The 23783-nt window shown below is 44.5% G+C and overlaps 12 protein-coding genes across 12 annotated transcripts; 7 read left to right on the top strand and 5 right to left on the bottom strand.

The window, feature by feature from the left end:
* Positions 1–1337: 1337 nt before the first annotated feature.
* N7495_005064 (SEC61-beta family protein) lies at positions 1338–1909 on the bottom strand (the record flags this gene model as incomplete). The annotated part of the gene is made up of 3 exons (XM_057207715.1): positions 1338–1372; positions 1434–1779; positions 1907–1909. 3 exons carry the CDS (start codon positions 1907–1909, stop codon positions 1338–1340), a joined length of 384 nt encoding a protein of 127 aa, XP_057061489.1.
* Positions 1910–2609: 700 nt separating this feature from the next.
* N7495_005063 (uncharacterized protein) lies at positions 2610–3989 on the bottom strand (the record flags this gene model as incomplete). Its single annotated transcript, XM_057207714.1, has 4 exons — positions 2610–2903; positions 2957–3151; positions 3208–3640; positions 3673–3989. Coding segments are annotated over 4 exons (1239 nt in total), but the record flags the coding sequence as incomplete, so codon positions are not given.
* Positions 3990–6297: 2308 nt separating this feature from the next.
* On the top strand, positions 6298–6688 carry N7495_005062 (uncharacterized protein; the record flags this gene model as incomplete). The annotated part of the gene is made up of 2 exons (XM_057207713.1): positions 6298–6429; positions 6470–6688. The coding sequence occupies 2 exons, from the start codon at positions 6298–6300 to the stop codon at positions 6686–6688; spliced, it is 351 nt and encodes a 116-aa protein (XP_057061487.1).
* A 1044-nt stretch (positions 6689–7732) lies between these two features.
* N7495_005061 (NmrA/HSCARG family protein) lies at positions 7733–8551 on the bottom strand (the record flags this gene model as incomplete). The annotated part of the gene is made up of 1 exon (XM_057207712.1): positions 7733–8551. One exon carries the CDS (start codon positions 8549–8551, stop codon positions 7733–7735), a length of 819 nt encoding a protein of 272 aa, XP_057061486.1.
* Positions 8552–8790: 239 nt separating this feature from the next.
* On the top strand, positions 8791–10052 carry N7495_005060 (Zn(II)2Cys6 transcription factor domain-containing protein; the record flags this gene model as incomplete). The annotated part of the gene is made up of 3 exons (XM_057207711.1): positions 8791–9313; positions 9373–9894; positions 9925–10052. The coding sequence occupies 3 exons, from the start codon at positions 8791–8793 to the stop codon at positions 10050–10052; spliced, it is 1173 nt and encodes a 390-aa protein (XP_057061485.1).
* A 1426-nt stretch (positions 10053–11478) lies between these two features.
* Positions 11479–12135, bottom strand: N7495_005059 (uncharacterized protein; the record flags this gene model as incomplete). The annotated part of the gene is made up of 1 exon (XM_057207710.1): positions 11479–12135. One exon carries the CDS (start codon positions 12133–12135, stop codon positions 11479–11481), a length of 657 nt encoding a protein of 218 aa, XP_057061484.1.
* Positions 12136–12657: 522 nt separating this feature from the next.
* On the top strand, positions 12658–12954 carry N7495_005058 (uncharacterized protein; the record flags this gene model as incomplete). The annotated part of the gene is made up of 1 exon (XM_057207709.1): positions 12658–12954. The coding sequence occupies one exon, from the start codon at positions 12658–12660 to the stop codon at positions 12952–12954; it is 297 nt and encodes a 98-aa protein (XP_057061483.1).
* A 275-nt stretch (positions 12955–13229) lies between these two features.
* Positions 13230–13505, top strand: N7495_005057 (uncharacterized protein; the record flags this gene model as incomplete). Its single annotated transcript, XM_057207708.1, has 1 exon — positions 13230–13505. The coding sequence occupies one exon, from the start codon at positions 13230–13232 to the stop codon at positions 13503–13505; it is 276 nt and encodes a 91-aa protein (XP_057061482.1).
* Positions 13506–13934: 429 nt separating this feature from the next.
* On the top strand, positions 13935–14225 carry N7495_005056 (uncharacterized protein; the record flags this gene model as incomplete). The annotated part of the gene is given in 2 exon segments (XM_057207707.1): positions 13935–14039; positions 14058–14225. The coding sequence occupies 2 exon segments, from the start codon at positions 13935–13937 to the stop codon at positions 14223–14225; spliced, it is 273 nt and encodes a 90-aa protein (XP_057061481.1).
* Positions 14226–14433: 208 nt separating this feature from the next.
* On the top strand, positions 14434–14742 carry N7495_005055 (uncharacterized protein; the record flags this gene model as incomplete). The annotated part of the gene is made up of 1 exon (XM_057207706.1): positions 14434–14742. The coding sequence occupies one exon, from the start codon at positions 14434–14436 to the stop codon at positions 14740–14742; it is 309 nt and encodes a 102-aa protein (XP_057061480.1).
* Positions 14743–19599: 4857 nt separating this feature from the next.
* Positions 19600–21899, top strand: N7495_005054 (uncharacterized protein; the record flags this gene model as incomplete). Its single annotated transcript, XM_057207705.1, has 2 exons — positions 19600–19967; positions 20024–21899. The coding sequence occupies 2 exons, from the start codon at positions 19600–19602 to the stop codon at positions 21897–21899; spliced, it is 2244 nt and encodes a 747-aa protein (XP_057061479.1).
* A 1348-nt stretch (positions 21900–23247) lies between these two features.
* On the bottom strand, positions 23248–23563 carry N7495_005053 (uncharacterized protein; the record flags this gene model as incomplete). Its single annotated transcript, XM_057207704.1, is given in 2 exon segments — positions 23248–23403; positions 23414–23563. 2 exon segments carry the CDS (start codon positions 23561–23563, stop codon positions 23248–23250), a joined length of 306 nt encoding a protein of 101 aa, XP_057061478.1.
* Between the last annotated feature and the right edge of the window lie 220 nt (positions 23564–23783).

Below are 23783 nucleotides of genomic sequence, written 5' to 3'. Positions count from 1 at the left end.
TGAATTTGGTAATTCAGGTTAGGAGGGATATTCGGGGACCTGCGCGGGAGAGCCTCATTGCTCTGGAACACGAGATGTCGCAGCTATAGCCTACAACAGCCAGGGCAGGGCAATGGCTTGCTCTAGCGGGTTGATGAATTTTTGGTGTTTTTCTTAACTTTCTATTTCCAAACTCCTCCACGTTCATTCCTCTGGTATAAGTACCTATAGCCTGTAAACATCATTCTCCTCCAGGGCTACCAGTATACTCAACACCAATGTACTCAATAATCCCGAGTTTCTACACCACGTGCCACACCAACCTCGGATTACTGACAAGTTTGGTGGCCTTCGATTATCTAATTTGATATAAAAGGCTAGTTACACCTGAAGTTCACTTGGTATTATCACTTCAGCCCTACAACTTTTGGTCTCATGAGCGGCATGTATGTCGTATACGGCTTTGGCTACAATCTTCAGAGAAAGCCTCGAAGGCAGCAGCGACATTCCACGGTCTAATAAAATCAAGGGCTATTAAGTACTAGCAATTCCTCCATGTTGGAAATGAACCTCGGGATACTTAGTCTCAAGGATTCGGCGTCATCCATGGAATCAGCTCTAGAGAAGTAGAAGTGATCTGGAGCATTTTGAATGCCTTTAGTGAACTTCGGGGTAACCCAAGGCTGTCTTTGCTGTGGGTATAAGCCAAGTGTCAATCCACTTGGTGGTGATGAAATGGGCGTAGGTAGTATTCCAAGTTTATTTTTTTTATAACCGGTGGCAACAATTTTCTAGATTGGAATAAAACAAATATCGAGCTCGAGATTGCATGTTAATATGAAGCAAGAAGAGTCCAGGAAAGCTAGAAAAATAAGCAGATTAATTGAGAATTGGAAACCGCTACCGTTAGATATTTCAAAATTCCATGCCCAAGTACTTCATGATTATTTCGCTGAGAACCATTCTTTGCTCTCCTTATTCAGTTTTCATTCAGCATAAAAGTTAGAAGGCTTGAATTAAGTTGATAACCTAGTTTCTCAAAATACAGTAATAGTCGAAGGAGAAATACCCGAAACCCAGGTGCTGCAGACCGTGGTATTTCTATTGAAATGACAACACCGCACATGACAAGAGAATAGGGAAGACTGAAGCATACCAACGAAAGCAAGTTTTAAGGATCTCGGCGCCTTCAACGGAAAGAACCAAATGTCACGGGGTATAGTAGAATGGGTGGTGGGGTTGAGGGTGTCAAGGTGGAAATTGCGTTGTCACAAGATCCGACTCGAGGACAAAGTGAGCGGATAATATGGAGAATGTTTGTAGAGGGTGCGCAGATCGTATTAAATCAATGGAATTGTTCAAGCGGAGAACTTGCGGGTGATCTTCGCGATGACTATTTATATAATAATTAGCTCCAGTTCAATTCTACCTCGATATAAGAGCATTATACATACCGTGTAGACCGACAACGGAGAAGATGAATCCAAGACTCAGCACCAGGACGACGACGGGATCCACCCGCAGACCGGGGCTCTCGTCAGTGTACAGCTTCAGCATGGTGCCGGACGAACCACCAGCACCAGCAGAGCGGGTTGAGCTGGGGCGGGCATTGCGAAGAGACTCCTTGTGGTCGGCTGCAGCACGGCGGCGCATAGCAGCGCGAGGACCACCGGGGGCAGTAGGGGAAGAGGTACGTCCGATAGAGGAGCCGGAGGCGGCAACAGCTCCAGCTCCAGCAGACTTGGAGTCAGGACCGGACTCGGCACCCGAAGTGAGAGGGGAGGCAGGACGGGGAGAGGCCTGTAAATATGATGGTTAGTCTATTGGAACGGGGATATTGGTGGAAAGGAGGTTTGTGCTCCCCAGTCGGGATAAGATGCTAAAGAGCTAGGCTGATGATGGCCAATTGGGTTGGGTGGTATCTTACCATTCTGATTGAGTGTGTGTAAAAATGGGAATGATAGAACGAAAGGAATGGCGAGAAGAGAAAGAAGTTGTGGAGTCGGGGATGGCGAGGTTTGCGGAGTTGAGGCCACGATCGCGGTTTCCTGATTTGACAGGGATGGTACGGGTAATGTTACGTCCACTCCTTATTTTGGTAACTTTGGTTATATAATACAGAACATTGACCAATCGGAGTCGGATCTTCATAGTCGTCACTTTACTTGTTGAGAGATGTTGTAAACTTCTCAAAATATGGTATCATTTATATGTAATCTTGAATTTTGAGATCTTCGACTATTGAGTGGTCTTTCAGAGATTGTCCGAAAGGTAAGAAACTTGTCATAAGTGACATGGAGGAAAGAAAACATCTCCGGGAATCATATCCAAAAAAACGCCACCAGTGCTCGTGAAGGTTATGTGAAAAGTGAGTCAATAGGTCAAGGAATTAAAATCACAGAAAATTTGACCCGTTCAAGCGCACCAATGCGGCAGGGGTAAATGGAGGTGGAGGTATCATATCGAGGGCCAGGGCCCAAATTGAGAAAAGGTAGTCAGGCTTAAATATCAAACCCAGCAACAAAAAGGAAAAGGCAAAGGGAAAGCATAAAAGCACGCTTATGAAAGGAATGCTGAGGGAAACATCACCCAATATGAAATAGATTGTAAGCATGATTATTTTGGGGGGATTAGTCGATCATCATTCGAGATGGTACTGGTGACAAGCCGAGGTTGGATTGAAGCTCGGTGTTTTTCTCCTCTGCTTTCGACTTCTTCCTGCTATTGATATGTGGCTTCAATCCGCGGCTGAAGTTGTTTGCACACATGCAGGCGTTGATAATGGTGGTGACGATCAAAGCAAGAGTGATGATAGCGAAGAAGGTCATTGAGGGTCGAGCGGGTAAGTATTGCGGGAAAGTCGCTGGCGCATACATACGGAATAGCTTGAAGCAGAAATAAGCCATTGCAGCGAAGAGCAGAAGCTACAAGGGAGAGTTAGAAGGTGGAGAATTCATGCACGCACTGGCTGACTTACAATGATGACGATCATCCCAACGGTGGTCTCGCGTCGAACAAACCAGGCAGCAAGGGCGAGGATAATGATTGTCACTGGGACAGCAATGATTGTGAGATAGAACTCGGCATTATGTGTGTCCGAAACCACGACTAGGAACTGCACGGTGAAGCCAAGGAAGAAGAAGAAATCGAACTTCAAAAGAGCGATGTAAATCTGTCAACAAGTCAGACACAAGTCAAAATACATCTACCACTAATTGTAAAACCCACCTGGTACGTCAGATACCGGCGTTTCATGCGCAGATCGGCACTGATATGTTTGTAGATTGTCCACGCGAACTCGTCATACAACTTCCATGCCACAAAGGTTATCAGAATACTTCCGATGGCAACAATGCAGGGAATAACGATGAGAAAAGGTTCCGACTCTGCCCAAACCTCAGGTTTGATGGCTTTGTTATCGAACAAAACAGTGACTGCAGTCCGGATTTGATTGACTTGTACTGCTCCATAGATCAAAAGACCAACGTTGCACATACACAGGCCGATAATCTGAATGGTATTTTTCATTCGAAGGGCATCGTATACCAGCACCAACTCATACAAAAATCCGAAACTGTATAGAGCCAAGAAAGTTGGGATGGTTTTAGAGGAAGGACTGTCGTTGGGGACTTCTTGGGTTTGGAAATTTACAAAAATGTAACTGTGGAATCAAATGGTTAGTGGCAGAAGCACAATTGAAGTTGGGGGTCGGGCTCATACATTTCTAGACCGAGTGTGACGACGGTCTGGACAAAAGTCACGATGGCGAATGCCCAGGTCCATTGCGTGTTTGGAAGGTAGATTCTGCGCGTAGTAATCGGACGTGCTGAAGGATTGGCATAACCTTCTCGAGGGCGGAACCCTGTAGGTTCTGGACGAAACGAAGGATCGAACGAGCCTCCCAAGAGGGAGGCGCGTGACTCGTGAGACGGAATCTTGCTGAGGGGCTCCGTAGCGGAGCTCACGGCCGCGGAGTGATGTATGGGATACACAATGGCGGTATAAACCACCTAGTGGTAAATTTCGCTAAATATATGAAGTTCCTTTGGGAAAGGGATGGCGTTATTGATAAGAAATGTTGCCCCGATAAGCTAGAACGTTCCGAGCGTGCCAGGAGGTTGTGTTTGGATGGCTTGGCGGATTTGGTCGGATAAGCAACCGGTAATTTGGTAGAAGCAGGGGGTAGGGGGGAAGAGCGAAAGAGTGATTGTTGGGATTCAGCATCCACAGAGCCTCAGGAACATCGGATGACTCGAAGTGATCATGAAAAGAAGGGAAAAGCGAGTGTTGTATTTTTTTTCTCGGGGATAATCGCTCGGTCCAGGCGGGGCGAGGCGTAATCCGAATCCGCGCCACAAGGCTGTAAAATGAGTACCCCGAAGGAAGAGTGATATCTCAAATTTGAATTCTTCAGATTTAGAGGGGGTTGGAGGGGTTGGAGTCGAAAGCGAGTGAAAGTTGGGGAAGAGAGTGTGAAGGTTGAAAAAGGGTAAAGGGTAAAGGGGGATTCCGGGGTTCGTCACATACCGGTCCCAAGTTACAGTACTCAGTACCGGAGGCTCTTACTCTGTAAACATTCCGAACTTGTAACTAAAACACATGGCTTCACCCCCTGACTCCCATTACTTCCTCTGTGGAGCCTTGCTGTCCCACCCTATTTCCCTATTCCTTATTTCCTCTAACTCAGCCGTAGCTCAGCCCTTGTCCCACTAATTATGAAACTGGAACCATGAAACCGTGGAGCACGTCAGACCCTGAAGTTTTGGCATACATCAAATAGAATTGATCCGTTATTCCGTACTCCTGCTCCTCTTCCAGGAATTCAAGGTTGTGGCGTGAAACATGCCGTGGCTGGGGGATTGTCGATCTCTCTTATAAAACATTCTATAGGGTGGCTGAGGCTGACTGACCTATTGCGTTCTATAAATGTCTGGAAATGTGTAGGAAATTGTAAATTACAAGATTTAATAGAACCGATTACTCAGTACGGAGTAGCAGTACGAGTAATGCCGGTATTAAGCCAAAGATCTAGATATCTCTGTAATGCATAAGATGAATTTGGAGAATGCATCTAATGATAGCAAACATGCATAATTCAGACCCACCTAGGCACCTTTGGGCAAATTGGGCTGGCGTCTAGCCCACTTAGGCGTCGATGGCGATTCTGAAATACGGAGTAATTCTTAAATGAGGTTTAAATTTACTACCAGAATATACTCCGTATGAATAGTTCACTTCACATTCACCCCAAGACCTATTGATCCTAAATCATAGACTTTTATTGACCCTTACACTGTAAAATATTTTGTTGTTTCTACGTTCAAGAAAATACAGTCAGCATGCTGAATAACCGGCCGCTTTCATAAGTTACCAATTTATTACGGGTGTATAACTATCCTCATCTTTGGACATTTAATCAGCACTACTATATAACAGAAGCCTCGCCATTTCTTCTTTTCCAGTTATTACTGCGTGGTGAATTGCTACCATGCCACGATATAGAACCATCACATTAGCACCACACTTCAACAGAAGCCTCATGAGTTATATATTTCCATGTTATGTGCAGAACGATGGGTAAAATAGCCCATACTCGATGTTTTTGGACTCAGCAGCGCCATTCTCCAGAAAAAAGTCATAATTCTTTCGTTCCACTACATATTGTAGAACCAAGGGGTATAGAGCCCTCACAACATCGTGCCATCATAGGCGCCGTTATCTAATAGAAGTCTCATAGCTTCTTCGCTCCCTACGAAATAAGAGGTTGTTTAGTTACCGGTCATCACATCAGCGCCATTCTCTAAAGGTTTCTCAGCTTCTTCAATTGCAATTCTTACTGCGTTATAAAGAGCTGTAGGTCTATAGTATTTATTTCTGTGTATAATATCAGCTCCTTTATTGCTGTGTAATGAAGTGGTGAACTATAGCTAATCCTATTGGAATCGGCGCCATTTTCTAGTAGCAGCTTCACAAGTTCTTCACTCCCACGCTTTACTACGAAATTGAGGGGTGAAGTGGTAATGTCCTTATTACAGGTCATCACATTAGCGTCGAAACAAGGAGATGTAATAGAAATGTGACTTACTCTTGTGCTAGCCGAAGAATTTCATCTTTAGATTATAATTTTGAGTAACCGAGAACATCCAAGTCCCTCAGTTCATTATCAAGCTGCAAGCATCAAAGCTATAAGTTTATCCAGGACCTCCATCTAAATATTTGACTATGCCTCTTGTACTGTAATAACAAGGAGATCTAGCGTATATCTAGAGAGACAGGTTCTAAACTAGGATGATCTATCGTCCCGAAAATAGGAGTATAATGGGAGCGCTGAAGAAAACTTTTAGTTTGATGAAAGTTAGTGAGAAGAACAAGAAGAAAACATTATATGCCACAGGATACTCACTCACACATGCTACAGAGGGTAAATACTACTATGCAAAATTGAATGCTGTGAGTTATTATATACCACTAAAGCTCTTCTTCATGATAGATGGAAGATTTCCCGCAGCTCGAACTACCTAGGTGGATACGAATATTGGAATTACCGGGCGAGCTGTGGTCCCGACTTGATCAGGAGAGTATCCCAGTGCACAAGGAGTACACCAATCTTTCACTTGGGTTTATTGAGAGTGCATATGATTCTTATGAGGAGATCGAAGATCTTGGGCAGATGGAGATGATGGCTAAAAAGGCCATCTTACGCCTCTGACAATCTGGTTCCGGCGAATGATTATGCAGCCAAGTACATGGATTGATCTACGGAAGCTCTGTGTCATGGATGTATAATACATTTTTACTATTAGAATTGAGGCACTTTGAGTGTAAGCCAACATGTATACCTTGACTAAGTAAAAGGACTGAGCAAACGGGAAATACAAAGTTGCCTAATAATACATGTAACACCCCTTCTAGACCGTTCGGCCAGTCAAGCAAAACCGATTCACGATAGTATGGTTATCTTGGTCAAGGATCTTAACTTCCGATAAGCTGCCAAGAAAGACCGCACGCCACAGTTTCGTGCTTGGTTGATCTATACTTGTATGAGCGACTTCAACTAATATAGGCATATCGTGTGAATACTTACTACGGTATAGCTTCGGCTGAGAAGCTCTGCAGTCGATTATCAACCAGTCTTGAAGTAAACCATTGGTAATCCACTTCATATATGAGCCATTGGCTTTAAACCTTTGGTAGTGCTCAGTGAGTCTATCACCTTCTCGGAGCAACTCAACCCCCACCTCATTATTCCTAATCAAAAATCAATTCGGTCAACGCCATCTTAAACAATCCCCCGCTGTTGACCAAGGTCAAGCCATCATTTAGTAAATGGGTCTTGTGCTTTCCCAAAGCGGGCAACGAATGAATTAGCGTCTTAATGCAGATTTGGGTGCGTTTAATGTACGTTTTGATGCTTTGAACGCCATTTTAGTAGCAATGTCAGTGAATCTAGAAATTCAAGTATCAGTAGCTAAAATTTTGATATAATTTATAGCGATTGAATGGGAAAATCAAATGAGCTAATACAACAGGAATGTGCTTATATATCGCGTCCTATAGTCCTCGTAGGATCTCAGGAACATCCCACGAAACAAAGAAAAACTATATCCCCAGAACATGTAAATTCCATACCCTTCCAAAGTTGGTAGTGCACCTAGAGATATGATTCCTGCACCCGCTCTTTTTCTCGATTCAAAAATTGAGAAAAGCTACCCAGCTCAATATTCCACTCTTTCACCCTTTCGAAATCCACCAACTAAGACATGTCACGCATAGCCCTTTGTACTTGTACCATCGGATCCAGCAACGCCAGTTTTTCGACTTCCTCCTCGGATAAAAACGTAGCCTGCTTCACCTTTCCTGTCGCAAGTGATAAGTCCCGCATCACCTCCTCCAGTGTCATCATTTGCGATACAATCTCAATTTCCTTATTGTTGAACTTGGCTTGGTCCAGAGCTGCTGCTGCTGCAAACTTCCCGATATCGTTGGGGTCTATCATAGGGATGATAGTCTCATTGGTGAAGGCGGTTACGAGGTTTCCCGTTTCAACGAAATTATGGTACAACAACTTGACGAGCGGATTCAGAAAGTTGGACATGAAGTTTCCCGGCCGCAAAATAGTCCAAGCATCAAAACCTGAATCTCTCACTTCATTCTCAATGGACTGCTTCAACAGAATACTCATACCCAAGTAACTGTCGGGATTCCAGTAGCGAAGTCGTTCGGGATCTCTGCTAACCACGGTGCTGGTATAGATGATATGCTTGACAGCAACTTGTTTGGCGATTGAGATGAGCCTTTTAGCCTGCTCAAGTTCACCAGTGGGGATTGAGTGGTTGGGTGTCAAATTGAGAAATAGAGTCGTGCAGTTGGCCATGCTCTTTTTCATGATCTCCTCGTCGTCAAAGTTTCCTTCTGTGATATGTACACCACGCTGTTGAAGATTTTGGGCCGATACAGAATTCAAATCCCGGGTGATAGTATGGACCTCAACATCCTGCTCAAGTAGATGATGAGCGAGGGCGCCGCCCTGGGTTCCTGTTGCCCCACAGACGAAGACGATTGGTAAAGACATCTTAAGTAAGAAAAAGCTGGAGCATAGACTTGGATGCTTTTTTAGACCACTCAATTCTCGGGATATTTACCATTTATATAGTTGTTCAGTCATAGTGGTGGTGGAACTCCGCTCTGTGGTGATTGATGATTGGTTAGATGGGCCCTCATTCCTGTTAGCGTGCGGAATTCCGCACGCTAAATCATAAACGGTCAGCAGCTGCGTAGATCTCAATTTTCTTCCTAATTCATCATCTCACCATGTATGAGACACCTCCACCGCGTCGCAAATCCTGTGAAGCCTGCAAGGCTGCGAAGAGGCGCTGTGACCTTGTATACCCGTGTTCAAGATGTGCGCACAAGAACCTTCCTTGCATCTATCCTGGAAGACAACCAGCATATACAGATCTCCAAGAAGCTCAATCTTTGGACTGGGCTGATACTCTGTGTCAGCCTCTCCAAGAGCCCGGTACTCTTGATAACAACCGCAATCTTTGTACAATCAATAATGACCTTTCCTTGTTCGACAGAACAGAAATGCAGTCGAGCTATGACTTTGATCGGATTCTTTACCCGATATCGCTGGAAATAGAAGCTCCACCACATCTGCTGATACAAATACCAAGGATACGATCCAATAGAACTATCCCACAGATTTTTGCGTCTCATCTGAAATTTGCTGTAGATGTCCTCGAAGATGCACCTAGAATGATGGTTCTTGAAAACCAGACCCCCTGGTGTCACCCACAACTTTATAAAAATTATATGCCTAAGGATATGCAAGGTATGCAAATTCTATCATACCTAAGTATATAACTAAACCCTTTTAACATGGCATCCTAGATGCATACGCCTGCTGTTCACTATATATGTCCAAGAATGAAATCAATGCGCCAGTCATAACGGCTCTACTTAATTCTCGCGCAAAAGACCTACTATCAACACCAGAGCCAACATCACTCCTCGAATTGGTGGCTCGAACTCAAGCTTTGATCTTTTATCAGATCATTTGTTTGTTCGATGAGGACGTCCGCTCTCAAGTAACTGCGGAACGTCTTTTTGCAGCACTCAAGTCTTCTGTCCTTTCTTATTTAAAGATTTTATATCTTCCAAGGACACAAGATTTGACTAAACTTCTTCCTCCATCTATGGAATCTATCGCCGACTTTTGGAATGCCTGGATCTTGCAAGAATCCGCGCGGCGGACGGCGCTATTCGCATTCGCATTTGTTCGAATTGATGAAATTCTGCATGGTAATATTCCTGGCTATTGTGATGGGAGACTTGGTCTTGATCACTCTTGGTATATGTCGGCCCATTTATGGAATGCACCCTGTGCATTTGATTTCTCTGTGGCGTGGGTAGGTAAGTCACATTTCATAATCGATAATTTAGAGTTGTCGTCCGCTTTGGAGTGTGCGATGCCAGAAGATATTGACTTGTTTGGGAGAATGATCTTGGTTACTATTCTTGGAATCGAAGATGCTCAGAAGTGGTTTCGAGCGAGGGGTGCTGCTCTTTAATATTTGCACAACTTAATCAATCCATGAAATACTGAAGCTTCTTTTCAAATATCCATCATACATTATTCATAATGAGGACAGACATCAGAAAGCACCTACGGCTTCATTTGAAACCTGTCCGTTGGTTTATTTATTCTTATGCTACACTAGAGCAGAAGGATGTTTTTTGACACTATGAGGCTTAGTATATCCGATCTGAAGAAAGAATTAAGTTCATCTGCGAGCTCTATAGAGGTTTTTGCGAGAAGCTCGTAGTATAAGATCGTTAATTCTTAGAAGATGCGAAATCAAAAAAAAAAAAAAAAAAAAAAATTTTTCTCAAATATTTTATAGACGGCTTAACTGAGTATGAAGGGAAAAAACGGAGGTAGCGACCCGCACATCTGTAAATCATTCTCGAAATGAAGAAACGACTACATTCTGATAGTGCTCTGAGCTTCACTTGGAGCTCCCTCATACTTTAGCTTAGCTTCTCCGAACTTCTTTATTCGCATTATGACGGTAAGATTATGATAGATATCACCTATATAGAGGTAAACGAACTTATTGAAGACCTCCAGAGGCTGCATTTTCTAAATGGCTCATTGTGCCTCTCTTCGTCCCTGCGCTCAACCTTGTATCTATAATCTTTCCCCACACTCTTAATAAGTCTCTTATCTTAAGGATAGACCGACCCCGCAGATTGCATAGAGTCACTCCGATGACACCTAGTTAACTTGTATAGCTGCTATTGTCTAGCATTAATGCCATGAGAATTTCAGACTGACGTAAAATCAATTATTGATTGATCTCAGCTGTCGTATGGATGAATTTTAGCGCATATCAAAGTGGAGATGGATATATAGATACTATTGGCTTATATTTCTGACCGCTTCTATAAACTTGTAATGGTTACCCACCCATGATAAATAGCTCTGATTAACTCTTATTTTATTTATGTAAAAGTACTCCGTACCATAAAACACGCAAATGTAGGAAGAGCTATCATAATGTTTAATTGGCTAGAATTAGTATGAATCTATTCCTTTTCGGGTGTAATTATGGAGACTGTATTGGCAGAAAAACCGCGCTAAAATTCATCCATACGACAGCTGAGGGGATAAGTTTGATTGATCTATTTATTCCATAAAGCTATGCACTTATCGTCCGTATGAGCTGTCCAATGTGTTACCCATTATGCACTGAGCAATAATCAATACTCTGAATTTCAATGCCAAGGTTCCTGACTCTTCCCGAAAACTACTGACAGAATTCAACCATCCTACCAGATACGCAGAGCTGATGTTGACCTCCATCTGACCTGCTAATAGATAGCAAGTAAACAAATCACTTGTAATTATTGGAAAAATCAGGCCTGAAGCAGCCATTGTACTTTCTTTTTTTCCTACTCTCACTTAAAGCTTATTGTCGAAGCAAGTAGGTCTCGCTACGTGGTAACCCACACAACAACCCTTATTTTCGCAGTTCTCCTCGCAACAGTCCCAAAGAAACCCCTCTGGAGAAGTTTTTCGACGCCAGTCGGTGTACGGATCGATATTCCCAATGGAATAGGCAATTTCATCATCATCAGGAAAGCATTCCTCATCGATATACAGCTCGCCTGTGTGGGGATAAATACATCAGCAGTGCATTTGGTAAGTCGGCGGGGCTCCTTAGGAAACCTACCGTCGTGGGTGCGGCAGGCCTCAGCATTGTTCATCGTGATATCAAAGGTCTCTCCACAATCCACACATTTCTCATATCTTGGCACCTCTGCTGATTTTGTCTTCTTTTGTGCAGGCGCTTCTTTCTCCGACAGGTTGTCTTCTGAATCTTCTTCTTCTGAATCTTCCTCTTCAGATCCTTCACCGTCTAGATATGATCCTTCTTTAGCTTCTTCAAATTTTTTATCTCTTATCTTGCGCTTCAGAGAATTGGACTTTGGAGAAGACTCGGTCAAGGATACAATGAGGAGCTGCGCCGCTTGCTTGCTGCTTTCTTCCGATAACTCGCATATCGACTTTAACGCTGCACGTAGAATCACCTCATTCGCGTTATCGATAGCTCTCAATAAGGTCGCATTAAGATAGCCTGTGGTCGCCATTGTGACTTATTGGATAGTAAGCCAAGCGTCAGACTCAGGACAGCATCGACATTAAGAGACTAGCTCTAAAGTGGCTAGACTGAGAAAGTGCCAAGAGCGACTCTCACTGACTCAGCGAGCATTAAGGGTGGGGCTCGGCTCGATATTTAAATACTCATTGTAAGCTTAGCTACTTTTTAAACTCTCAATTTTGACGTATAACTTATTACTCGGAAAAATGAATCCACGTAAATACCAAATTCGGCGGAAAGTGCACCTTGGTCAATACGAAGATGGATATGAATGATCAATACATTTCTGCTAAAACACCCATCAAGACCGTAACCATGGATCTGATAATAATTTTCTTGCCGGCTCATTCTTTTCTTATTGTTGAAATATGGAACAAAGCAGTCATGTGCATCGATGCGAGTATCGATGTCGTCAAGCCCCTTCGAAAGTAAATGAAATCGTCAATGCGCGGAAAAGGCACAGTCCGGACTCGTTTAACCCAAAGGAATCCAGACAAACTTCACAATCGCCATGGACGATGCGTATGCCTATGAAATCGGGCAGGATGATTTCGATCCTGGCAATGCCCTTGCGGAGATCATCACTCTCGGCAACTACTTGTCTGGGCATTTTCAAAGCCGTCTCTCGTCACAGGAAGAAGCTTCCCTTGAAGAGAAAATCCTGAGCTCTCTAGCTCTAATGGTATACGGTTCCAACATGCTTGAGCTAGCTGGATTAGAGATAGGAGTAACCCTTAAGTTGAGTATGGCGATATTCCGGGGCGAAGAGGCGCCTGAGGATATCGGGGAGACCACCAAAGAGTTCTGACTCTTAAACAGGAGCTTGTTACGAAAAGATATGCCATCCAACACGACTGCTGTCTTACAATCTCGACGCGAAATAGTTCAGCACGCGAAGGCTGCTGCCTTTAGTTTGAAGCAACTATGCTTACAGGAGAACGAGCTGACTGAAAGCATCATACTCGAAACGCACAGCATCTTGCGTCATAGGATTGATGCAGACGGAATGCCTTGGCCAATTATTCTGGATCTTATCGAAAGGCTGATGTAGCCGCTGGGCTTCACGCGTTCCCCGACCCATGCATGATCCCAATGCTGATGAGCTCCTTGATCCGTGAACTGAAGGACGACATGAATGATGCCCAGGCAAACGGGCACATTGATACTGTCGCACTTGCGTCGAAGTACACCCATGTCTTCGTGAACATTCATCCATTTGTAGATGGCAATGGCCGAATGTGCCGTTTAATTTTGAATTCATTACTGTTCAATCTCTGCATTTTTATTGTCAATATTGGCGAGAATAAGGAGAAACGGTCGCAGTACTTGGATGTTGTAGCCTACGGGCGATGGTCTTGAAGAAATGTATGTGGATGGAATGATTGAGGACATGGACGTAAAAAAAGCCTAAGCTCTTTAAAGAATTGGAAAATTTTGGAGCGTATGAAAGTAAGCATGGAAAAAATGGCCAGCTGCTGAGTTTGAAAGTGCTAAATATTCCTTTATGGGTCGGCATCATGCTCCCTTGTAGTGGTCTCAGCAATCCACACTATCTTAAAATCCTTCTTTCTTTTCTTTCTAAATTGATTGTAGTGCAGAAACACCTGTTGTGCAAAGAATTCTTCCTCAGCTTGCCATGCGAGTACATATTAGTCTTTCCTCTGTATGAAAAAAGAAGCCTTTGCTGTATATTCTTGGCAATGGTTCAAGAACTAACCGAAGAAGACGAGGTCGAGTGTTTAGAAATCTGGAACACATCTACTTCACTTCAACAGGATCTAAGTTGGCATGACTTACTCACCATGGCAAGTTCTGGACAATGGCTACGCAGCATCTGATGATCAACCGCTCCTCTTGTTTGCACAAACTATCAGCACTACGGCCGGACTCTATGTAAGGAAAGTTATTCAGGTTCAGTCAATGGCAAGCAAGGCACTTGTGGCAATAGAGAACGCGATGTATGCTACGACCAACACAGGTGGCAGTTTGGTCATGCAGCTCTGCGAGTCCAGCTACGATAGTAACCACATTTTTAGCTTTATAGCCACAAATAATAAGTCCTTCACATTAGTACAATAGGCGTTACAGTCTTGGGTTTATGTAGATTGTTTGAATTTCAGCAGTACGCAGAAGGCTCCTAGCACAGCTAGTTTTACGACGCCACTCTTAAGCACGTCGTTAAACTCCACAACTACCGCCAACGCAGCATATCTGGGCAAGATAGTGTCGCGTTTTCTTCATCATAGCCATAGCCTTTATTCTTATCCTGTTCATCTCAACCGTCATGATGAGTGCACCGCGATCTAAGTCTCGAACGGCGATACATGTGCTTTTTATAATCACAGGTGCCCATAATCTGGACGGCCATGGCCAACAAGCACCCTGCGGATTCTCAAACAAAGTTTACCGCAAGAAAGAAGGTGAGGTGTCGATTCAACTGGAGTGGAACGATGACGGAAGTGCCGTCGGCAATGTTGGCGGCTTGCAACTGTTTGTCGATGTTAAGGCCATGCAGGTCAAAATCGAGAAGTTGACCAGCGAAATGGCAACGACGATGGCAACGATGATGGCAACGATGATGACAACGACGTATTAGATCCGGCAACGGACGTTGTCTGCGAGTCCGGAATACCCTCGGAAAGGATGACCTGGCATGCCAGACCCAGATCCGCGCTCAAAACAAGAGAATTCATCACGACGATATCCGCATAGATAACTTTGTCGTGTTGAAGTACTTTAAGCCGACTAGCTCCGAGTACCTATCCTTTCTAATCCTGTATAGATGAGGAGTTGCAGACTTTCTAGGCCCCGACGAGGGGGTGAATTGCCCATAATCAAGCCGGGCCTTTAATCATATAGCGGGTCCTTTATTGGACAACAGGGCCCAAAACCTACCCCCTCTCACTGAGTAGCAACGGCAAAACCTCGTGACGAAGTTGCTTGCCCACAACTTCAACGGTGCCGAAATTTAGGCCACCAAATACCTGACAGAGGGTATTGATGATAAGGATGATTAGACTTTCTTTAATTTGTTAGCTAGCTGGATACTAACTTATAATAACCTATCTTTCATTGACCTCGTCGGAGAAGGAAGCCTCGTGGAAACTAGTGCAGTAGTTAGATATGCATTAGCTTAGTCTCGTCCCAACCTCACCCTGTCTTCACCCTGTCTCACCTGATGCCCCCCTTGTTTAATGTGCACTCACCTTACTCAACCCTAGTCGCGCAGCGCTCACCCATTTCTCACCCTGTGACACCCGACTATTTGACATGTGGACAGTTAGGTTCTTCTAAATCATCTCGATAATTCTTTTTCTCTTTTGGAACAGTACTTACGGTCACAAGGTGTGGAGAACAGGGATTCTCGTCCGCTCAGCCGTACTTAAGCCTTCTATGAAACGTGGCCAATAGTCCAAAGACCCTTAGCACCCAGCTCACCCTAAAGCAGCAATAGAACTTTCATTAGGTTAGCCCGGCAAGGGTGGGTAATTTGAATGAACTCAGGATGAGGATGGGTGAGCACGGGGTGAGCACCCTTGTTATAGAATCTTGGCTCTATGCTCTTAAGGATAAATAAATCCTCAGTAAGCCATCCTGTCACTCTAATATCTAGCATAATTTTCATCCTAAGATGTCTGATTTCGAAGATATCTAGAAGATTGCCGTTAAACGTCTGCGAAATTCATTTTTCCTTCACGGGAGAGGAGATCAAAAAAAAGTATGAAGATAAGCATCAGCGGCGACTCGGGGGTATCGGCAAATGTTGGTATTGACTGAGTTTGCATCGCATTGAATTTTCGGCCGGGCTGTTGTGCAAGGTGACGGCTGGGAAGCAGGCACGAAGTCATCCTGATTACTAGAAGACATGATGATGTCTGTGAAAAGAAATAGGGACATAGAGGGGAAACAGAGGTACACTAACCCTATTATAGACACGACGCGAACACTCTTTTCCAAACACGGTAATCTAATCTAGCCAATTATCAAGTCTTATCGATCTGATCTGATCTGATCTGATCTGACGCAAGAAATCCTTGGCTTTGGAGGATTTAGTCAGTGCTACACACAACAAAATACACCCGTGACAAGAAATGGAAACCGGTTTCTTGATACCACACCCACTCAACAGCCTGTTCACTCACATCGCCCTTACACTTCATTTCACCCTTAGCACTGACTTTGCCGCTCGTACCTTAGAAATTGGGCCAAAATAGTACCGCCCAGATGTCAAAGTTGATTAATAGTATGCCTCAGGTATGAAAACAGTAATACGGCGGTGGTAATGCCTTCTTTTTCCTTAATACAGCTCTTTGGTAGCTTCACTTACTCCTACATCAAGACTATATCCATTATCACTACAACTAGTTCATGTGGGACTCGTGCAGTGGCAAGCTCAACTATTAAGTATAATCCTCAGTTTCTCGGAGGCCCTCAAGATATCCGACGTCCTATTATTAAGTATCCTTCTCTGTCTGAAGTGAGAATCTCTTTCAGACTCTTTGATTATTTAAATCACGTTTACTTACCAATATATCTTTTTAGTTTAAGCTTCCCCCAAATTGGAGTACACCAAAGAATTTCCCCTGCACTTCCTTGCTTGAGGACTGGGATGGCCTCGATTCAGCTGGCTAGAGACTCCTGGAGGGATAAGTGTCGGAACATGGATATTGCAATCATGCAATACCATAAACCCGGAACGGAACAAACAGACCCCCGAGTCACGGGGGAACAACTATATTAGGAACTCAAGTAGCTACATGAATCGAAGACATTTCACACCACTTTGCACAACGTATATACTAAGAATCTAGGACGAACCATACCCTTTTCCAGTGTATATAGTGCAACGTGTGAACCCTGTCCTTTCAACGTAGTTGATCGACAATAAGGCCTTCCCACTTCAGGTACACCAATCCTATTCGATGAAAAGGCCGATATTTTTTTATCTTCGAAGCAGGTGGCCAATACTATACATGGTACCAAGAGCCTGAGGGTCATGAGGATTCTTCTTAATGGTCTTCGCGAGATTGTGACATTGCTCCCACATGCCCTCTTATTATGCCCCCAACACTTTCTCTGCCTATTGAATGTCTTGATTGGGCTATTCTATCACTAAGTAGCTGGGTTGCTATGAATCTTGCTATAGCCTCATAATAATTACGAAGCTGAACATATCTTTTTCTTTATCACTTTCAAGCTATTATTAGCTAGGTATATATAGATCAACTGTCAAGGGTAATTCTTGCACTTAGACATGTGCATGGGTTGGGTATGGGTCCCATATGGGTATTTTTGATGCCTTAATGCCTGATTTTCGCCTCAACCTAAACTAAATTAGGGTAATTAGTGCCTTAGTGCCTAATTTTTGCCTCAATCTAGTACTAACTAGGTGACAAATATCACGTGAAATAAAAGTCTTGGCAAAAAGATGGGTTTATGGGCTGGGTGTGGGTTTTACTTCAAACCCATACCCAACCCATATGGGTTTTGGGTAAAATTTCTGACCCATACCCAGCCCATTGTGGGTTGGGTTGGGTTGGGTATGGGTTTACCCAACCCAATGAACATGTCTACTTGCACTCATCTTCAAACGCTTCGACCAAAAGACCATTATGATTTCGCTCTCAGGAAAACATGTGCAAGCTCCACTTACATACCTTCAACCTCAATTCCACACTAAACGTTGATAAGAAGACATACATTGTATAGGGATATTCACCGGTGATACTAACTTAGGAGACTTCGCCGGCAAACCCCCTCAGAGAAAGCAAGCTAACACTAGAGAGGCGGTTAATCTGGCGAAGGGCAATCCTAAGCCCATGGAGGTACCTAGGTATTAGATGGTACTCAATTGTTTTTGTTGAATATAAAAAGTACGGGGGAATCTTGATCTGCTCTTCCTCCTAGCTAGATGACTCGTGATATACATGTAAAAGAAAAATCTAAAACGTTGTAGAAGAAGAGCCGCTACTTAGATAGCGTCCCAGGTTATCGGATACCGTGCGTAAAGCTACCGTGTGTAAATCTACCGTGCGTAAAGACCGTGCGTTAATAGTGCAGTGACTGATGTCAAGCAACCTTGGAACGTTTTTAGATAGTCGATCCGTATTCATCCACTTCCTGTTACTCATACCTCCAAGGTTCACTCTATTGTCCACTTTTTCTAAAAGCCACTATTTCCCTCAGCCCTTTTTCCCTAAACCCTTTTTTCTACCATATGGCCAGAACGAACCCCATCTAGTTTTGCTAGTTATTGAATCACGTGATCAACGCAGAATGTCAAATGGAGGTCTGACTACCAAAGGAATTGTGGATTCTAGTGGGCAAATGAGAGTGCAGTATGCGTATGTGTGTATGTGTAGCTATGGTGGGAATCCCATGGTGGGATTCCAATGCTGACTAAAAGTAGACTAACTGTAAATGGAATCGGGCCTTTGACACAGAAGGTGAAAGCTTTCGGGTCACTTTCCATTTTGGTTATCTTTTCTCTAGAAGAACTCAATTGGCGAAAACCCAAGCCACAACCACGTTGCGAACCTTATCAACCACGGGTTAGAATAAGGGGTAAATAACTCTATGTTAAATACATGATTCAAGTGAGAATGATAACAGTCCAAACCCCTTATTTCCACTAGTTTGACACGTGCAATCGCTTATAGTTCGGATATAGGCAACATAATCAATCACGGTACGAATTTACTATTTCGGCAGAAATAAAAAATATAAAAAAAAAACAAAGAAAAGGGAGCATCCAAATCGGCGGAGTGGGCCTAGACCTTCTATAGCAGCAAGGAGGGCTATTCATTCGCGCCACGCCAGCAATGCGTGGAATCTGTAGGAAATAAGGACATAGAGAAACATGCCCAAGTCGCATTTTAATTTTAATACTGTATTACAACAGTTTCGGGATGTACTAAGTACAATCGATTTTGAATTTAGTGGGGTAAGAGGGGAAAATACACTTTTGAATTAATACCATTGGCTTCATTTTACACCGCATTCTAAATTGATGCCCTAATTGGTTCTCAGATGACGCTACTCTTAGCTTGCGAGTTTATCTTGGTACTTTCTTTCCGACCGCGGTCGATTCTACTGAAACGAAAGACATCCAACATCAAAAATATCCGACATCAAGTAGCTGTAATCACATAATATCTTCTGAAAGAGTACTTCTGGGAGAAAGTACAAGTACTCGGTGGCTTATTAGGGCTAGTCAAAATTACTGCTAGCGTAGGACTCAGCTAGCCCAAGCCAAATGGATGGATCCTCTTAGCTTTCTACTTGAGGCTTATACAATGACTGGCGCCATCGTCGGGTAAAAGAGACATCGAATAATAAAAGGTTTGTAACTCAAATTTATCGGGTATTCGAGTGATAGAGATATAATCATATAAAAGGAGGGGCTCTGCTCTCCCTGGAATTCATTTTATTATTCTTGACTCTTCTTGTGATAATGGCTGAAAAATCCCTGTCAATTTATACTCCATTGGAGGCACCTGTACCTCCTCCGCCTGATGCCTCATTCTTTTCTGATGCACAATGGAAAACTCTACTTTCTCTAGCTGATGCAGTCATACCAACCATTCGCACCTCTGCCAAGTCCAGCAATGTCAAAGTGATCTCAAACACTGATTGGGATTCTGCTGTTACAAAACTGACATCTTTGATGCCCAGGCCTGATGCTGCTGAGATTGCGACGAGGTATCTTGAAGAAGATGTTTCCTCCAATCCCATCTTCCGCGCGTATCTGGAACGAATCTTGGGACACTATGTGCATAACGAAGGAAGAAAGTCACTTGGGTGGATTATGAGTGCCCTCAAGTACGAACTATCCTCAGCCCTCCGAATTCACAGCTTGAACTAACATTGCCCCACAGCTCCCCGGCCGAATCACTCGCCCTAACCGGCTCCACAACTCCAATACACCAGCAACCTCTAGAATTTCGGGAGAAGGCATTTGCCAGTTGGGACACTTCTGACACGGAGGGTCTGCGTATGGTGTACAGAGCGTTGAATGGCCTTTTCAAGAAATGCTGGGTCATGGCGAGCCCGACTATCAACGACGTTATTGGTTTCCCACAAATCCCAGTCAACGTAAAGCCTGGCAATGGGTTTCCGTACAAATTCATCCAGATTCCACCTGGAGATGCCCCAGAGATCATCGAGACCGACGTTGTCGTGGTGGGGAGCGGCTGTGGAGGTGGAGTAGCTGCAAAGAATCTTGCCGAAGCTGGCCTTCGCGTGCTGGTGGTAGAAAAAGCCTACTCATACTCGTCGAAATACTTCCCCATGCAGCCAGCTTTGGCTGGTGTCAACATGTTGGAGAATGCTGGAGCTCTCACTAGTGATGATGGTACAACTATGGTCGTTGCGGGCTCCACCTTCGGAGGCGGTGGCACTGTGAACTGGTCGGCGTCCCTCCAGACCCAGGCATATGTTCGCCGGGAGTGGGCTGAAAAAGGCTTACCATTCTTTACCTCCTCTGAATTCCAAGGAAGTCTTGATCGAGTGTGCGAGCGTATGGGCGTTAACACTGATAAGATTCGACACAATTATGGAAACGGCAACGTGATTCTGGAGGGCGCACGTAAACTTGGTTATTCCGCTAGTCCAGTCCCACAAAACACCGGACATAGTGAGCACTCTTGCGGACATTGCACCAACGGGTGCGCGTCGAATGGGAAGAAAGGTCCTACCGAGTCATTCCTGGTCGATGCCGCGAAGGCTGGGGCGGTCTTCATGGAAGGATATCAGGTCGATAAGGTTTTGTTTGAAAGGAGAGGTGATAAGCAGATTGCAGTTGGCGTGGAAGGTATCTGGAGGTCCCGAGATTCGTACTTAGGACTTACAGACACTGGATCCACACAACGCAAGGTAATAATCAAGGCACAACGGGTCATCGTATCTGGTGGAGCACTGCAAAGCCCTCTACTTCTATTGCGCAGTGGCATAAAAAATAGACACATCGGTGAGCATCTACACCTACATCCCTGTATGGTGGGTGGTGCGGTGTTTGACGAAGAAACTCGTCCATGGGAAGGAGGCGCCTTGACGTCCGTGATCAGCGAGTTCGAAAACCAGGATGGACACGGGCATGGGGTGAAGATCGAGGCCCTATCGATGATGCCTTCATGGTTCCTCCCCATCTTCCCTTGGCGGAATGGGCTGGACTATAAGCTCTGGGCCGCTGGCATGGGTCACAGCACCAGCTTCATCACCCTGACAAGGGACCGTGACGCCGGACGAGTTTATGCAGACCCAGTCGATGGACGCGTCCGTGTCGAGTACACCGTCTCTCCATTTGACCGTCGACATATCCTCGAGGCAATGATTGCCTGCGCTAGGGTTGCGTGCGTCACAGGGGCCAAGGAGTTCCACACCGCCTATCGTGATCTGTCACCATGGATTCGACCGGACAGCACAGACGTTGATATTAATGATGCTTCGCTGCAAGACTGGATTGCAGACCTGCGCAGTAAATCACCTCTCAACCCGGAACGAACTCTCTTCGCCAGTGCACACCAGATGAGCACCTGTCGTATGGGAACGTCGCCCGAGTCGAGTGTGGTGGACCCCACTTGTCAAGTGTGGGACAGAGAAGGGCTGTACGTCCTTGATACATCTGTGTTCCCAAGTGCCAGCGGCGTGAATCCGATGGTCACCAATATGGCCATCGTCGACTGGGCTAGTCGTAATATTGCTCTAGGCATGAGCAAATGCGGCGATAAACATGCTGACATGGCACGCTTATGATAATATCGGGGTTTGCACACAATTCTCAACTTTTATTTCTAGTATTTCAGTTTAGCCAGAATCGACACAGTGCCGTAATCACCCAAATCTCACGTAGCCCTCAGCACTCACTCTATTTATTATGCACTCGCCCTGCTCATCCTTTTCTCACCCGGGTGACATAATCTTTAATATGTAGACAGCTACACTCTTCTAAATCATCTCAATAACTTGAAATCTGGAAACCGTGATATGATTTATTTTGAAGAGGATGATCACTGAGTTATACTACTTGAAAGCGAAAGAATACTTCCAAGATTAAATTGAAAAAGGAAGAAAGATAGCTTCTATTGTACGTTTTAGCAAGAAGTCGAATCAATCAATACTAAGCTGAAGACATCCATGGGATGAATATGCATTATCATAAGCCGGACTATACAATGTCTATTAGATAGTATCCGAGTGTTGATAAAGTTCAGAGAAATTTGTCGACGAATCGTGCTCTGAAGAACCGGATGTAGGATATCTGAAGAGTCAAGTAGCCTTCGGATCGACATTTGGTTGCCAGAGGGCCGTCGCTTTTGATGACCTTCTATGGCTATGACAACAGAAGTACAAACGGAGCTCCAAGGGCTGAGAGCAAGAGAAATGGCTCCCATTTGTCGAATAACTATTACGTACGCTATGCAAAAACAAAAAAAAAAAAAAAGAAAAGAAAGAAAAAGCCACCCTTCAGCGCAATAATGCTCGCACCCCTGCGGATATCTTGGTGTTATACGCCATCTATTGCTTGATCCACTTGTCGAATATTGAGATTGTCTAGAGCTTCTAAAGGTTCTGGTAACGATCTATGGGGCCAACAACGCTGGCACGCCACTTCAAGGCATCCATTGCTGTTGGCGACATATTTCCCTGGTCTAGTCTGCACTGGGTGGTATTCCTCGTCACCCCATTGTATTCAAAAAATTGTAACTCAAACAGGTCGAGGTTATCAACTGCTAGTTTCTCATGCACCATTAGTTCCTACTGCGTAAGGAATTGAGGTCTAAATTAATTTCCCCTCCGTGGGCAACCTCATTTCTATATTTATTTGAGGAGGCCAAGACCGAGGTGCGTTTAGCAACCCAATTTGGGTTGATAGCCCCCTGCACTGCGGCTTCTAGCTCCTTGGAGAATTCGGCTAGTGTCTTCTCCTCGGGTACGTTCTGTGAGCCTGGTGGTTTGGTTGGCAGGATAACAGGACCGATGTTGCCTAGGATCCTATCGTTGGTTCTGGAAGTGGGCCAGGGAGAGACCACTCCAGTCGTGAAAAACTTTCTCACAGATTATAAATGTGGCGCTCTTTTAAATGCGTTACTTCGTATTCGATTTAGTGTTCGGCCTTAAGCGTGGCTTGTTCAGCCTCCAGACATATGGGTCCTCTCTCATTACCGACAACGTTCATTGGCTCGTCGATTGTGATGTCCATGCTTGACATCTCTTCCATGCAGCCGTACTCAATTTTCATGCTGATAGATTCCTCGTACTTGATTTACACGGCGATTCTTGCTAGGCGTATTGGGGGTTTGTAAACGGTCTCTTTGTGGGAGTAGTGGGGAAACCTTTTGGTGGTGAGCGCACATTGGAATCATGTGAAGCAGACCGGAGATGCACTTGTGCCTGTGTTCTTTGAGATATGGTGGCATTGGTGGGGCATACGTTATCCGATGTTGGTGGGGTGTAACTTGGAAGACTCTGCAAGAGGTTGTAGAAGAGCCCACAGAATCAAACATGGAGCGGGTGTTGGTCCGACAATACCAAGGCTCGACCCAGACACAAGCAATGTACCAGTCGATATATCTGGTTCAAACTTTGATTCAATATCTAGACCGCAAGATGTGACAGCTAGGGATGCTGGATAAAAGC

Source organism: Penicillium taxi, assembly GCF_028828555.1.
Source record: "Penicillium taxi strain IBT 34144 chromosome Unknown utg000004l_segment0_segment0, whole genome shotgun sequence".
In the NCBI taxonomy this organism is placed as follows: domain Eukaryota; kingdom Fungi; phylum Ascomycota; class Eurotiomycetes; order Eurotiales; family Aspergillaceae; genus Penicillium; species Penicillium taxi.
This window is presented reverse-complemented; position numbering and strand designations above follow the sequence as displayed.